Source organism: Marmota monax, unplaced genomic scaffold (assembly GCF_021218885.2).
Source record: "Marmota monax isolate L192 unplaced genomic scaffold, Marmota_monax_Labrador192_F-V1.1 WCK01_AAM20220418_F8-fsc00018, whole genome shotgun sequence".
Taxonomy (NCBI): Eukaryota; Metazoa; Chordata; class Mammalia; order Rodentia; family Sciuridae; genus Marmota; species Marmota monax.
This window is the reverse complement of record NW_026692201.1, coordinates 2,885,608-2,903,072: the sequence shown is the minus strand read 5'-3', so window position 1 is coordinate 2,903,072 and position 17,465 is coordinate 2,885,608. Positions and strand designations below refer to the sequence as shown.

At 39.7% G+C, this 17,465-nt stretch overlaps 1 protein-coding gene across 3 annotated transcripts in view; it reads left to right on the top strand.

Annotated features, from left to right (window-relative positions):
• Nucleotides 1–17,465, top strand: part of Arhgef28 (Rho guanine nucleotide exchange factor 28) — a 299,305-nt gene that overhangs the window by 150,569 nt on the left and 131,271 nt on the right. For all 3 annotated transcript variants that reach the window (XM_058574125.1, XM_046427126.2, XM_046427118.2), the window contains exons 8-9: nt 8,821–8,873; nt 9,419–9,479. In XM_058574125.1, the coding sequence (XP_058430108.1) occupies nt 8,821–8,873; nt 9,419–9,479 (114 nt within the window). The remainder of the gene's footprint in view (nt 1–8,820; nt 8,874–9,418; nt 9,480–17,465) is intronic.

Sequence of the window (17,465 nt, the reverse complement as noted above, 5' to 3'; positions counted from 1 at the left end):
GTCAAGCATTTGTTAGTAGCTGCACTATGTGAGTAGCTGAGCTGAATGAAGTGTGCACACTCAGAACAGACATACCAGCAGTTCTTGGGAGGGACATTTCTGGGAGTCAGGAATCAGTTTTCTCATTTTATGTATGAGGAAGTGGCAGTACCCAGAGGTCATTATGTTACTTGTCTGAGGTGACACAACTTGCCCAGGCTGTCAGAAGTCAGGTCAGGAGGCTACCCTCTTACTCACCACACTACAACATACCAACCACCCCCATGTAACAGAGGATCTATTGGTTTAAGTGTTTGGAGTGCTGTTTTAGAATTTTCTCTAGCATTTGTGTGATGGAAAAAGTGTAAACATCAGAATCATTGCTTGGCAGGGAGCTCTATTCCAGATGGTAATCTGTCTCAAATCCTGATGAAGGGAGATTTGTGACCCGCATGCACGGGCTTGTCTAGATGACACATACCTGCAACAAGCAGGCTCTGCTAAAGCCTCAGCTCTGCCCTGGACTAGATTTTCAGCACCATGCAAATTACCCCGCTGTGTTTGCTTTTGCAGAAAATGGCGGGTGGAGGTAGAGGTTGGGGTGTCATATGATACTTAATAGTAAAAATAATATAAAAATACAGTATCTAATGAGGTCAATGCTTAGCACATGATGTCTGGTTCTGAGCACAATGCCTGCCTATAGTGAGTTCAATTATAAAGGCATAGGTTTTGAGATACTATAACATGACCATTTATAAACAGAGTTTTTGCCTGGACATTCTTTAGATGGAGGTATGGCCCTTACCTGTGTGCTTTGATTTGAGAGATACAGAGAGGGTTGCATGGTGGATTCTCCTTATTTCCTACAAGGCATTGGGAAGACAAGAGTGTTTTTATCCACACACAATTTCCTCCCCAAGATTTCTCAGTTTAAATACTCTAACTCAGGGTTTTTTAGAACTATTGCATGTGGTTCAATTGTTTTATCAAAATATAGGTCCTTTAAGCCAGGACAGCCGGGGATTGAGGGATTGAGGACAGCAATTCGAAAACTTTCTGCAGGATGATTATTCAGTTGGGGACACAACCATATCCTAATCCTCACCTGGAATTTCTATCCAAGGCCTTGATTAGTGTCATTTATCTACAAGTAGGGGATTTTGGCATTTTGACATAATTTAATAGGCCGGGCATAGAAAGACAGATGCTGCATCTCTCAGTCATAGGTGGAAGTAAAAGAAAAATTGATCACAGAGAAAGAGTAGAACAGTGATTACTTGACAGACAGTAGGAAGAGAGAGAAGAGGAGCTAGAGGGAGTTTGGATGACAGCACCAATATACAGTTCCACAGGAGGAATCCATTCTGTGTCTACAGCACAGCACGGTGACTATCGTTTACAACAACGTGTATTTTATAAAGATTAGAAGGGAAGAATTCATAGCCCCCAAAAACAAATGATGGGAATGGTAACTATCCGGATCTGATCATTACACAATGTATCCATCTATCAAATTACCACACTCTATCCCACCTCCCTAGTACAAGAATATGTCAATTTTTAAAAAAATTTAAAAATACACAGAGAACATGTCTCCCAGCTCCAGGAAATGATTTATAGTTGTTTCTTTCATTTTACAGAATACTTCAGCCTTTTCTGAGTTTTCTTTAGAGTGACTTTGCCAGTTTTTTTTTTTCCTAAAAGGACCAATTTTCATTGTTAAAAGTACCAAAGATAAGATGGAATGTCAAGCTGGTCGGATGCTCATTTTGCACATTATTATAATAATATCAGTATTTTCTCACACAAAAATCCAAATTCTCTTCCTTACCGCCAGTTCATCACAGAATTAAAGGCTCAAACTTTGACCTATAGAGAACTTGAGAGATCGTTTAGCTGAACCACTGGATGTGTGAACTCAGGGCTCAGAGGCTCCTCAGAGCTCACCTAGAGGCAACAAATGCAGTTCACATCTGCTATGGAGCCTTTCTTCCAGCTGGCTCAGGTTAGCAGGCAGGAGAATCAGTGAAGGATTCTAATGAAGTTGAAATTAGCTAACCGTTTTCTTGAACTGAACTAGAATCTAAGCTTGAAGTCTTAGGGACAAAAAGTAATTCTAAATCAAAATTATGCTCTTACTTCACTTTGAAATATAAGACTTGGAGCTTCTGCTTAATTGATAACTATAACCAAATCTGGGGGCTGCAAGTATCTTTTTGTTCCCCACAACTGTTTTTTTTTTTTTACTTTGAGATTTAATGGGGCAAGATTGTATAGGAGATGTAAAAATCTATATAAGAATATATTAAATATAAAGAGTTGAGTATGGTGGTACATCCCTGTAATCCTTGCAACCAGGGAGGCTGAGGCAGGAGGATATCAAGTTTGAGGTCAGCCTCAGCAACTTAGGGACACCTTCAACAACTTAGTGAGATCCTCTCTGAAAAAATATAAAAGGGCTGAGGATGTGGCTCAGTGGCTAAGGCTCTGTGTTCAATCCCTGGCACCAAAAAAAAAAAAAAAAAAAAAGAATATATTAAACAGAATATCATATGACTCAACAAGTTCACCCATAGGTATATATAGGTATATATTCAAAAGAAATAAAAGCATATCTACACAAAACCTTGTACATGAATGTTCATAGCAGCATTGTTCATGATAGACATAAAGCGGAAACAACCCAACCCAAATGTCCATCAGCAGAGGTATTAATAAATAAAATATTATATATATATATATATATATATATATATATATATATATGGGGGGAGATAACAAAATACTGTTTGTCAGTAAAAAAGAATGAACTACTGATACAGTACTGCAGCATATATGAACGTTGAATCCCTCATGCTAAGTGAAAGAAGACAATCACAAAAGATCTTGGTGGCACACATCCGTAATCGTAATCCCAGCAGCTTGGGAGGCTGAGGCAGGAGGATCATGAGTTCAAAGCTAGCCTCAGCAAAATTGAGGCACTAAGCAACTCAGTGAGACCCTGTCTCTAAATAAAGTACAAAATAGGGCTGGGATGTGGCTCAGTGGCCAAGTGTCTCTGAGTTCAATCCCCAGTACCCCTGCCCCTCCCCCCAAAAAAAATCTCAAAAAAGACCTCATATTGTGATTCCATTTATATGGAGTGTCCAGGCTAAATCCATTGAGACAGAAAGTAGATTAGTGGCTGCCTAGGGCTGGGCTGCAGGAGTGGGTGGTAGTGTGGTTGGGGAGATATGAGATAATGGATGTGGGGTTTCTTGCCGTAATGAGAATGTTCTAAACTTGATTGTGGTGATGTGGCATAGCTCTGAATATACTAAAACCAATTGAAATACATGTGCTAAATGGGTATATTTTATGGTATGTGAATTATACCACAATAAAGCTGTTTTATATATCTCTATAGAAATAATTTATGTATTGATGTAAAATAATTTTAATATATGATGAGGATTCTTCTTGCCCTCCTCTTCTGTAGGAGGGATACATACCAAAATTTAACTTAATGGTGGTTGTATTGATATTTTTTATAGTCCTTTTAAAGAGTTCTTGTAACTATTGTTGAAAAAGTATTGGAAGTAATTTAAATTAAAAACTGTATTTCAAAATGATATCTTACATTCTTTCAGAAATAATGCAGAGAGTAAGTACAAAAACTACATTCTAAAAGAGCACAGTTTGGAGTTCCTCCAGGGCAAGAATTTCTTTTCTCATCTTGATAGCTTTTCCAAGGCTGTAGTTCAGTGGGGATGGGTAGAGCTTGTGAAATTGACTGGCATGTTGGGGCTTTTGAATGAACAAAGCTCATTTTGATATTTCTGTAGATAAATGTCTTATCATTTCTCCCAGTGCATATTTATCCTGGGCAGGCAAAATTAAAGTGCTCATTAGTACTCCCACTTTTAGGAAAAAGCACCTAGTATGTCTAAGCAGCAGATACAAAAATTGGACCAACATCAATTAGAATGTTGGGACAGAAGTTCAAGTGTTATAATTGTCACTGAATTAGGAGCGTTTGTTCCCTTTGCCGTTTTGGCTCTCTGGCAGTTGTGAATTGGGTGTGCACACTAGGGTAACACGTTGTAGCAACATGGAGGTGAAGTACTTGCTATGAGGCACCAAGGGACTGACAGCTGGTAGGGTGGGGAGACAGCAAGGGAAGTCACTCATCTATCTGGTCACTAATAAAATAGTTCTAGTTGTAATAAAACAGAGCTAGCATTGAAAGTGTTGAATCAATGAGTCAAAAAGTAAGCAGCTTTCCCCTGCCTGTTCTGCTCTGCAGCTTGCCTCATGATCTACCCCATCTTGTCAGCTGTATATATTTTGAGCCTCATAGGTGTTGGTGCAGGAGAGAAGCATTTATTTGTTTGGCACCTAGTATGTGCCAAGATGGAGATACAGATGTTGGGCCAAAATCAATTTGGTCCCAGCCCTCCTGGTATTCATAGCCTATTGGGAGAAAATGAGTCATTCAAAGACTGTGAACTGTTCCTAGTGTATTGCCAAAGGGGGGTACCCAGGGCCTGCTGTAAACAGTCTCAGGGTGTTTTTTTTTTTTGGCATTCATGTGGTGGGTTGAACAAATGGAGAGCATGACCCTTGTTTTCCAGCTGCGTTGTTGATGCTGTTCTGCAGATTGAAGCCAGGCGTGGACTTGGTTGTGGACAGTTGAACCTGAGGGCAGGGCAGCATTGGTGGTCTGGCTGGCTCTGATTAGGATTCTTCTCCCCCTCCTTCCTGGGGAAGGAGTCGGATGGCACAGCCAAATGGCAATTAAAGGAAAATGTGGAGCATCTTGTGTCTTTGGTGTAAGCTTTTTCTTTGCCTAAGCTTAGACACTGGTTCCATTTTGCAAAAGGAGACAGTAAAACTTGTGAACAGAGTTGAGATTGTTTTAGACAAATCTGCTTCTTAATGACACATTGATATTAATCTTGCAGCTACTTAACCCTGATTTAAAAAAAAAACAAAAACCTGTTTGCTAATGCTGTGTCACTAGTGAACATAAGTACTGGAGATTAGCTCTTGTTCTATTATAATTTGGCAATAAAAAACATGTTTATCAAGTTTTGTAAGTCTGATTTAGAGGCGTAATCCTTCCTTTTGGGTGGGCCTCCAAGGCAAGATTAATAGGCCTTGAACACAGAATAGCTAGAGTTACTTATACCATTATCTGCTGAAGGTTGCTATAGCAATCAGTGGTTTAATTGCACTATGCAATTGGTGGTTCTTGGGTTGGTGTAAACGGATCCCACTAATTTAGCAGAAACTCTCCTGGAGTAATTTAATTAAACTCTGATAAAATGAGTGCTAAATTGAAAGCTCTAAGATATAGTTCTGCTTAGTCCTAGATTAATTAAAGATATATTATTATCCTGAATCTGCACATTGTCACAAAGATTTGTAAGTTATTTTAAAAATGAATTATACTTTCTGTGAAAATTTGTTGGCTTTAATATAGTTTGTAGCAGTTGCTTTAAAATGGAAAAAATCACAGTTGATGATAAGAAAAAAAAATGTAGGCATCCAGTGATCAGCACAGCAATCTTTTGGGGCAGGAGAGGGAAGGAAACTGAACCTAAGCTACTGGGTGTGAACATGTCATCTTTTTCATAAACAAGCTGGAATAAATGGGTACCATTCTGAATAAATGCTATCTGTATGGACTTTTTTAGAAATGAAATATAATGATCGTGTAGGAGCTTATGGTATGAGATGGCTTTAAAGAAATATCCTATAATGGGGGCTGGGATTGTAGCTCAGTGATAGGGCGCTTGCTTAGCATGTGTGAGGCACTAGGTTTGATCCTCAGCACCACATAAGAATAAATAAATTTAAAAAATAAGTGCATTGTGCAAAAAAAAAAATCTTAAAAGAAAAGAAATATCCTATAATGGGCAAAATAAAAGTGTGACTCTCAATGTCTAATGCAGATGTATCTGTTGAAACTTTGGTTCTGATTATCCTTCCCTCCTTCTTTTTAACACCTTGGAGTTAATCTCCACTTACTCCAATTTTTACAGTGTGAGTGTATGAGTTTCAAGACCAAACCTCTGCTGTGTGCCTAAAATATGGTGAATGCCATTCTAGGCGATTCACATTAGTATTCTGCATCTGTAAAGTTGGACAAAAAACATTAAACTTGCATTTTGGATTTTGGCACATACAAGGAGGCCTTTAAAAGGTGAAGAAGTTGGCCCATTTAGATAGTCATATCCCTGGCAATGTCGTTTATGCAGATGTTACTCTGCTGCCACCTGGAGGCCTGGTGTGGGATGTGCATCTAAAAGCTGGCAGGGATGCTGAGTAACATGAACTGTCCAGGCTGGGTGTCAGCCACAGCTCTGTCCCTAGGACTCCCTCCCTGTTGAGAATTGTTCTCATAGCCACAGAATATCGGGGTTATTACATCTTTATTTTTTATCATGGAAGCTAATATACAGTATGAATTCAAGAGTGATATACTGTTTTGTAGTGTAATTATAGTATTCTTTTTTTTTAACTTTTAAAATTTGTTTTAATTAGTTATACATGACAGTAGAATGCATTTATACACTTTGATATATCATATATAGATGGGATATAATTTCTCATTTTTCTGAGTGTACATGTTATAAAATCATATTGGTCATGCAGTCACATATATACATACAGTAATAATGTCTGTTTCATTCTACTACATTTCCTATCTCCACATCCCCTCTCCGCCCCTCCCATCACTTCCTTCTACCTAATGTAAGGTAATTCTATTCTTCTCTAGTGCCCCCCACCCCCTATTGTGAATTAGCATCCACATATTAGAGAAAACATTTGGCCTTTGGTTTTGTGGGATTGGCTTATTTCTCTTAGCATGATATTATCCAACTGCAACCATTTACTGGCAAATGCCATAATTTTACTTTCTTTAAAGCTGAGTAATATTTCATTGAGTATATACAGCACATTTTTTTATCCATGCATCTATTGAGGGATACCTAGGTTGTTCCATAGTCTAGCTACTATGAATTGAGCTGCTATAAACATTGATGTAGCTGTGTCACTATAGTATACTGATTTTAAGTCCTTTGGGTATAAATAAAAGAGTGGGATAGCTGGGTCAAATGTTGATTCCATTCCCAATTTTCTGAGGAATCTCTTGATATAAAACAAATTAAAAATTTTTGTTAAGCATTCTTACCACTAAGCTATATGTCCCGACCATTTTTATTTTTTATTTTGAAACAGGATCTTGCTAACTTGCCCAGGCTGTCCTCAAAATTGTGATCTTCCTGCCTCAGCCTCCCAAATAACTGTGATTACAGGCATGCATCAGCACATCCAGCTGTTAAGCAGACTTAAAAACAAAAAAACAAACAAACAACAACAACAACAACAAAAATATGATAAATGGAATTGTGGCTTTCTGCTCCATCCTGTCTCATTAAGTAATGAGTAACTCCACCTTTGTCATTTATGACCCTTATTATTTATGACTTGTCATGGAGAGCCATGTAAATGAAGCCCTATATCCCTTTTCTAAACAGAATGGATGGAAACTCCTGGCTGTAGGAAGAGCTTGAGTAAATCTACTTGGAGGTTTGAGGCATTAGAGAACTGAAATCAGTAGGAGTAGTAGAGTTGGGAAAGTCTAGTTAATACATTTTCGAGGAAAACTGTTGGTATTTCATCAGGATTTGCATCTTGTAGGACCTTGGTGACCAGAAGGTGAGATTCCAGAAAAGAGCCTCGGGCTCCACAGTGTTGTGTATTTATACAAATTCAGATCGAAGGTTTTCAGCCATCTGCCCCTGCTAGGGATGTCAACACTTATTTTCCCCACTCCCAAACCTGCTCCCGGGGGTTATTTCGACAGTAGTGGCTCTTGTTTCCAGGCAACTGAGTATTTGGGAAGAGAACCAATCAGTCAAGCCACAGAGAGAAACGTCCCCTTAAATGGACCTTCCTGTTCATCCCAGAACATCCTGACCACCACGGTTTCCAGGAAAACCTTTACAGAGAGAGGACTCCTGGGGTGCCTAGGGCTGGACACTGCTCAGCTCAGCTCAGGGTGGCCCCGGCGGCTGGCTGAGGCTGGAGCTGAGGGCTGCACTGGAGTGTTCTACTCTCAGCACTGAGCCAGGAAAAGCCAGACCTCTTCTAGAATGAATAATGCTCTTTTGAAAGTTCTTCTGAGACATTGAAATCTGTGGTGTTTGAGGAAATAGATGAGTGGGATTTTCTCAGGTGGGTACAAATCACGTCCTCAGTCTGTGCTATTTTTTGGAGGGGGGGTACTGGGGATTGAACTCAGGACATTCGACTACTTAGCCACATCCCCAGGCCTATTTTATATTTTATTTAGAGACAGGGTCTCACTGAGTTGCTTAGCACTTCTCTGTTGCTGAGGCAGGCATTCAATTTGCTATCCTCCTGTCTCAGCCTCCCGAGCTGCTGGCTTTAGATGTGCGAGCCACCCGCCCGGCAATCTGCGGTATTCTCAAGAGCCTTCGGTAGTGAGCAGCCTTCCTCTGGCACCAAAGGCATTTATTTATTTAATGATCCTTCTTTCCCCCCAGGATTTCCTGTGAGAGCTCCTGGGATTGTTTACATTTCGATCTGCACAAATACCAGAGAGTGAGTAGTCAGGTGATAGGATAGTCAATTCTCTGGGGAGAGACAATTTTAAAGAAGCTTTATCTGAAAAACAAACAAACAAACAAACTTAGCTAGCACTACAGACAGCTCCTGGCACTCATTTATTATATTTGTTATCTAGGTTATTTTTTTCTTTCTTCTTCTTTTTTTAACCAACAAGTTCTAATCAGCAGATCCTGATGAGAATTATTTCTTTTGCAGAGATTAAGAATGTGGGGTCCAGCAGATCACCAACCGAAAAGGAGGATGTAAAGGTAATGAATGATTCCCTGCTTCACTTTTTTTTTTTATTTTTGCACATTTATCCAGAGTTAAAGTGGAATTAAGATCTAGTTGTCATAAAAATAGAAATAAATTCAACAAACAGGCATGTGCCTAAAGCCACTTTTAGAATAATTTGAAATCCAGTTTCTTTTATCAGATTCTCAATCTCTACCCTTTATAACTAAACTTTGCTATCTTTCTGGGTTGTTGTAAATGCAAGATGATTGAATTCATTTTCTAAAACAAATTTTACTTAAAGTTTGATATGTACAGCTCTTTGCCAATAATAAGTTTTACCTATAGACAGCATTCAGGTGTATTTCTGCTTAGGGCAGATCTCTTTTTTTATTTTTAGTTCTTAAATAATATTAATTATGAACAGGACTAGTTTTCTGTTTACATGATGTAGCATGTTTTTACTGATGCTTCCCGAGATTGTTTTTCTAGTTTGCAAAAATAAAATAAAAACATTAAGTATAGCATTATATATAATAATAATAATAATAAAGACCTCATCTGACTTTATCTTTCTTAGTGTGTCAAAAGCCTGGAGGTTCAACCGAGTGAACATGAGGACCAGGAGAACCTAGATTTGGGTATGTTCCAAAACATTGCTTTCCCTGCACTTATGGGGAGGTATCACAGATCAGATATACCATGGACAAGAAGAAAATATGTTTTAATATAAAATATTCCTTCCTGGAAACCTTGTCTACTTTTTAAAACCTATCCAGGCAAAATTTCTTTGAAGCATCAGTCATAATATTATGACTTTAGGGACAGGATTCCATTTAAAATCTAAGAAAACAACCAAGTCATCAGAGGTTTTTCTGAGCAGTGTTCCCTTGCCAAATACTGGCTTGAGGTTTGTCATGGTTACCTTGTGATTCCTATGAAGAGGCACTGCCAGATTCATTTCAGGAAAGCAACTGAGCCACTGGTGGAAGGTGAACAGTGGAATTGAAACTGGGAACGTCATTCTGCCGGGCCCAAGCGTTCTCAAGGGTACCGCCGTCCCACACTGATAACCACGTGTCTCTGTGGAGCTGAACCTATGAGATCTGCCCGTCTGGCCTCAGGAAAAGGCCAGATGTGTGCTGGGGGTGTGGGGCTGATGGGAGTGTCTTTTTGGAGGGATCAGGAACTCCCTCAGCAGGATGGACGTCACTTTTCACTCTTTCTGTAGACCTGAGAATTCTCATCCGCTCAAAAGGGTTCTGGCTTACCACGTCCTAGGGCACCTTTCTAAATTTCCTCCCCATGTATTTTATATCTCTTCAAGGTTCATTTGGGCCCCAGACTTATCCCTTGAGTTATTTAGAGGCAAGCAGAGTGTAATATGAAGCTACTGGGGACATGGCTGGGACATGGACATGGCTGGGACAACCAGCAGATACCAGTTACGGCTCCTGGATGGTCCAGTGGGATGCAAATGTACACTCACCTTCCCAGTTGGTTTCTTCAGGTTTACTGAAGCCAGGGCAGCTCTCACACCTGGAAAGCACATGTGGACAGAGCAGTCTTGGAAAGTGGGAGCGGAGAGGAGCTGGTGGTGGCCGAGGGCTCAGGTTGATGTGAGATCAGGGAAAACTGAGCCAATCCCCAGTGGGAGTCAGTGAAGGTGTGTGACCTGCGGAGCTACACGGAGCTCACCAGAGTTTAGGGGAGTGTGACTGGCACATTTGGCAGACACACAAGGGAGCAGTTACAACAGTTGGGAAATTGTGTCGCTCAGAGCAGAGGAGGAGGAAGAGCCTGCAGTGTCGGTTGACTGTGCTGCCTGTACTTGGCCACAAGCCAGAGGTGGTTTGCTGGATCTCCGTGCCTGAGGTGCTCCTGAAATTGGAACAGAAACTTAGGTCTTCACTAAGCCATAAGCACGCCTGTAATATTTCTGCTACATAAGGTAAGGGGTAATCATTTTCTTCCAGAAGAGAGGAAGAGGAAGGAGAAAGGAAAGCAAACATCTCCCACAGATGCTTGTTGTGGGCCCCTGAAGCTGGGTGCATAGCTGTTACTCACGCATACAGGATGTCTCATCTATAAATTGCATCATTCTCCCAGGAATGTTAACTTTGAAGAATGTTTACCAAGACAAATTGCTGGGGGAGGGGAAGGGCTGGCTGCTAAAAGTATTAAATAGTTGGATTATGTTAATCTTAGATTTCAAAAAAAAAGCACTCCAATCTCCAGCTGGTGTCCTTGCTGGGTAAGAAGACTTGTGCTACAGAAACCGTAGTAACCCAATCTACTCTTAGTGCTTTGTCAGCATCATCACTGTGACTGGAGAGCAGTGTTAGGAAGGGCTTGGGACACAAATGCGCAGGACTTTCATCCAGTGATTTATGAAAAGGGCCAGGGGTGAGCTTTTTGCTGCTAGCATTCGCTTTGTTGTTCATATAAATATCTTGGATTCAGGAAATGCTCCTTGACTTCGTGCAAAGAAAATGATAATAGATTTTAAAGGAACCTTCTGAGACAGGGAAGCAGGCAGTGAGCAATGAGTAAGAGTCAGACGGTAACCCAGAGGCTGGGAAAATAGCTTTCCCCAAAGGCCACTTCAAAACACCTGAATTCTCTTTGTGCTTGTATTCTGCCCAGTCTCTGAGGAACTCCTGATGAAATATGTATGTGGACGAGAGGTGCAAGACTTTGACAACTTGTATTATTCAGTACTGTGGGATGGAGATTTGTGTGATGTAAATGGCATGGGGGCTGTTTCAGGAGACCTTTCTGTGTTGATGGATGTGTTCTCCATCTGTGCTGTCCAGAGTCATAGCCAGTAGCTACCTGTGCATGCAATGTGTGACTAGTGCCAGCCACCAAGGAACTGAATACTTTAATTAACTTTATTATATTGGACAGGATAATCCATAGAAAGCTCGTTTATGTAATTCTAATTGATCCCTCAGAGCATCAAGAATCACACTGGCCCTTAGTTTATACAAAAATGATTGGGTTGGAGGAATGATGTGGTGGGTGGTAATAGCTGTCTGGGAAGCTCATCCAAGCCAGTGCCCCAGACCTCCTCAGCCAATAGTTGATAGTAATCCCACTGTCTGCGGATGGTGTAGGCCTGGTGTTTTGCTCCAAGGGGAGAATCTGCAGTGGAAGGGATGGGATCTGATCCTGTTGCCGTCACAGTGGAGAATGAGACTCCATGCTCTGGGCAGCTAGCACGGGGAGAGGGGGAACAAAGCATTCGAGGTCATGGAAGAAAAGGAGATGGAGGACAGAACATGGGTTAATGCTGAAGGTGAGAAGGAAGAGAAGGTTCATTTGGCTCAAGTCAGAGGGTCTAAATGTGATTTAGAAATCGGATCAACGCTAAAAGCAAAGCCAAAATTGATAGTGGGCAACAGCAATTGGTGTACCAAGAAGGTGGGAAGTGACCGTCCAGAGGGTGCAAGTGGACAGCTTGTGGAACAGCAGTGGGCAGCGGGTGGGGTGATGCTTACCTGCAGTACTGGAATCCCAACTCCAAACAGGGATGCAGGAACCCTCCGTATCAGCAACGCTTCAGGCAGCTTGATCAGTCACTGTCTTGCAAATTCCTTTTAAAAGGTTGAATCTGAAAAAAAGGAAACTGTGACTTTGGTTGGAATTTTAAGATTTCCAGTTAAAAGTTCCTCCTTGAGAAGCCACAGTGTCTTAGGCGAATTTCAGAAGCTTCTGGAAGGTGATGGTTTTATTCTTTCGGCAAGGTCTATTCCAGAGAGTGAGTGAGATTGTGAGTGACAGATCAGATGTAGTGACACTCACACTGAAGCCGATTTTTGAGCATAATTAATCACACATGGTCTGAATTGGATTAAAAGGTATGTGAAATTTCTTTGGCTAAAGTCGTATATCATGTAACTATTTGCACGGAAAAAAATGAAGGATTTGTGAAACTGACATGACAAAACGAAGAGCTGAGCGAGTGCTTTAACTTTCCCCACGGGGAGGGTAGTAGAGGGAGAGAGACACTGGGATGGGGTAGGGATAGAATTGGCTGCCATCTCTTCACTTGAGGAGTCTCAACACCTCAAAGCTCTGGCATGAAGCAGTGACACATCTGCTGACACAGGTCTGGCTGGCAGAGAGTGGGCTTGGTGCAAGTGCCAGCAATTTTAAACATAACATTTTGCAAAATGAGTCTTTTGGAAAAAATTTACTCTTCAAAATTATGGAAGTAATAAATACTCACAGCAGCAAAAATGAAAATTATAGAATGTATAAGAAAACATCCCTGTAGTTCTCCACTCAGAGACTGCTACTATTAAATTTGTATGTGTTTTCTGCCAGCGTTTTTCCACATAGTTGTGTTGATGTGGACAATAGAATTTGTGCCCTATGTTGTTCGTTTACCATTATATACCACAAGTAAGCTCCATTGTGGAAGATAGCTTACCATGACAGTGTACATTTTTCTACAAAGAACATGGATTATTTTTGCAAGAAGAAAGAGAAAATGCCAATCCTCCCCACAAGAATTTATTAAATTCTCCCCCCTTTAAAGGTATGTAGTATTGATTTCATAGAGTGGCCAGGTCAGCACACGCCGAAGTTCAAATCACAGAAACGTCTTTAAAACTCTGGGTCCTTTCATTGGCTAGTATTGTTCATTACTTATACATAATATGAGAAAATACGTTGGGTGCTGGCACTCTGGGGGTGGGCACAAGGGAGACTGAGGAGCCAAAGCTGAATGTGGAAGGAAACCAGACTTGATAATAAAATGAACAACAACAAAAAGCTCTTGTAGAGACCAGTGAGGACGAGGAGGAAGCAAAAACAGACAGAAACAAACTCTAGGATCTGAGGTTCATATTCCTCAACCTGGAAGACAGAAACTTTTCATGACCTTAGACAAGACCCAGGGAGAGAAACAAGGCCTTCACCTAGGGAAAACACCAGCAAAGGGAAACTGGTAGAAAATGATTGGAAGAGCCAAAGGAACAGCCCCTCTAGACCCCTCTAGAACATTAGGTATAGTATAAAATATGTTTTCAAGATCTGCATCTCCATCTCATTCAGGCCCTGGATTCTAGTGGCTGTCGGAGTAGAGACAATGCAGTCCATGGTACTAGTTTGGCAAACAACTAAATAAGTAGAACCAATTAGGTTAGTTTCCCATTTCTTCTTATATTAACAAAAAAAAAAAAATGGAAATGGAATTAATACTGCTGAGCTACAAATGCTTATAAAGCTTGTAAAAATTGAATTTTGAGATGGTTCCAAACAGGATCTTAGCGTGGCAGACCCTGGGTGTGGGTAAGGGAAGCTGACCCTCTATTGGCTGTTATTTAATAGCACATGTGTATCTATATTGAAATCTCAAGAATGTTGCATGAAACATGAAGGAAAACGAAAAGGAGGAGGGAGAGGGAACCTTAGCAGAAAGCTCTTACCCTTCTGAAAATTAAGTTTTCAGCTTAATTTTTTTCAGGTCTCTCTGTATGCCCCAGGCTATGGATGCTTCTGTGGACTCTCTCTCTCTCTCTCTCTCTCTCTTTGGTGGGGGGCACCTCTCTTCCATACACTAAATGTTTACCACTGATTTGGTTTTGAAGTAAAAGTGTTGGCAATAGAGAAATATTCCAAGAAGGGGATTGGGAATGTAAAGTTATTTGTGTCAATTTGGACTTAAATAGTTTCCCTTTTGTTCACTTTAGTGAAATCTCGTTATGGGTGCAGAGGTTTTAGAATTTGTTTTTGGAAGGAAAAAATTGCTGACTTATTGGAATGCTACTGAGTGTTATGAGCTCAATTTGATTCTCTTATCAAGCGTGTTCTGCCTTTTATACTTGTGGTTTTATTGTTTGGGTAAAATTCTCATGGAATGTGAATGAAATATTTTGCTTTAAGTGAGACCATTGGAGTATCTATTGACAGACTTTTGTCCCATAAATTATAAGAAAGAACATTCGGGGATTTTTAGATGAATTTCTGTAGATTAGGAAACATGAAGGAACCATGTCTTTTCTTCTGAGTAAAATCCCATAAAACTGTGAAATTAAAAGCCCCAAGTCTAGAATGCTCTCTGGTTTAATGACAGTTCTACTGTTCTGCTTGTTGTTTGCTCAAAAATGTAAAATAAAAAAATAACTAAATAAAAATCAGTTATGGTTAGGAGTTGCTTATCTAGGTACTGTGCTACCCTATGGTTGTGTATTCTGCCTCCACACTGGAATTGAAGCTTTGCAATACTCAAGCCCACATCCAGAGATGGTGATTTACATGATCGAGAGCAGAGCATGCATATTCAGAGTCCAAAAGGGACCCAGGTGATCCTCAGAGGCTGACAAGGTTGAGAACTGTGACCAGATATTTTTGGGGACCTGACTTCCTGGAGTTTCGGGTTTTTATTGTAACTGAGAAATGGGGTTCTACTTTTATCTCAACTGATTGCAAAAGTAACTAATAGAGGCCTGTTTGTATTAGGTTTGCAAACCCTCAGTGATTGTCAGCATCCATATCATAGATTGTGGGAACGATGAAAACTTTGAAAAAAAAAAGATGGAAAAAATTTCTCAACCACTTAAATAAGATGATGAAACCTTTAAAAACGTACGTATAAGCATTAAGATAGTAATTTGATAGTGACTGTAATTTGCTGTCACAGAATCATTTATTGGATTTTGAGGTGAACAGAGTGGGATGAAGGGTGGGCTTGATGTTGACACTGATATCATAAGGGCATTGTTGGGATACCTGACATTTGGCATTAGTGCTATCCCACCTTTAGTACATTCTAAATTGCCTTTTTCTTTCATATAACAAACTGATTTAATCTCTGAAATGTAGTTGAGGGAAGGGAAAAAATAGGGAGTCCTTTCTTTGAACTCTAATTTTTTCCTTCTCCAAAATAAGATTCTCAACCCCAAATAAGCTAGCTTAGTGAATAAGTAAATTCCATCCCCAAGGAACATTTTATTTTGATGTTTCAATCAAATGGTTATATATAAATTTCAAATAAGTATAAAATCTTAAGGAAACTATACCTAACTCATATGATAGGAAACAAATGAAAAATATGAAATATATTCTGAAAATGGTGCTATAAAATTTGTTTTATAGAAAGTTGAGGTGACACCTAGATATTTCTTCCCATTTTCTTATGGGAATTTCTTCAGAATATAGGCATATACAAAAGAATTCCCCATCTCTGAAGGATCCTTGGCAGCCAGCTTGATTGCAGGGAGTGTATTTGTGGGAGTTGAGCCTTTTTTTTTTTTTTTTTTTAAATTGAGTATCCAGTGGTTAATCCCTTGGAAGGGACTTTAGGGCAATTAAGATTGTAATTAGCTTTCATGTCAGGCAATACAAGCTCTAACAGTTTATTGGGACAATTTGCTGTAACTTTTAGAGTTTGCCTAATTTGGAAAACTTTTTTTTTTTTTTTTTTTTAAATGAACCACGGCCCCTTACTTCAGGCATGGGCAAGAAAGTCAGTGGAATTTATGCCTCACTTTATAAGACTCTGCTGAAAGAAGGAATGTAGTTGAAGGGTATGGAGAAGTGATGTGATTGGATGTCAAACAAAATAACAACAACAACAACAACAACAACAAAATTAGAATAAAGATGAAGTTGAAGGCCATTTAGAACTTGAGGATAAAACTTTGAGTGAGCCATGAGGATTTATCCAGGTTCTTGAGATTTGTCTGCCAATAAGGTTTCAGCTAATGTAAGATGAATTCATCTACCTCACAGGTGCCAAATGAGAGCTTTTCACTGGGGTCCACTCTAGGGAATAGAGCTAATTTCAGTATATGATATTTTAATGTCTAATTACTTCCCTCAGACTCACATGATAACTTCACATAGTAAAAACCTGACCAAAAGGAAATGGAATTTAATGCTTGGCTGTAATCTCCGTATCTACATAAGGGATACAAACATTCATTTAGCATTAGTTCCACATTGAATGAACATAAGTTCCCCTTCTTTAAAAATTTTTAATAAATTATATTTTTAAGGAAAGTTTTAGATTTACTGTTTCAAAGATTTTCTTACTCTTCACCTAATTTCCTTTTTCTGTTGCTGGATCCCCTACTACATTTACACTTCATGTTTTCTTAGGCTCTTTTTGTCTATGAGAGTTTCTCACACTTTCCTTGTTTTTGGCGATCTTGATAGTTTTGAGAAGTGTTGGTCATGGATTTTGTAGGATGTTCCTTAACTGGGATTTTTCTGATGTGTTTTTTTCCCATCACTGAAGTGCGAGTGTAGGTTTCAGGAGGAAGACCACATCAGTGAAGAGCTGCTTTCATCACATCCTATTGAGTTCATTCTGTCAACATTATTAATCACCATTGATGTTGACCTTGGTTACTTGGCTGTGGTAGTGTTTGTCCTTTTCTCTCCTGTAAAGTTACTCTTCATACTCCCTTTTCCACACTGTACCCTTTGAAGGAAGCCAAGTTATACAGCCTGCACTTAAGGAGGGGGGAGTTACCTAAATACTTCCTTGTGGGAGGAGTTCTACCTATATTGTTTGGAATTATTTCACCTTTGAGACTTATATCCCCCCATTATTTATTCAGTCATTTATTTATGTCTACATGGAACCGAGGATATTTATTTTATACTTTTGG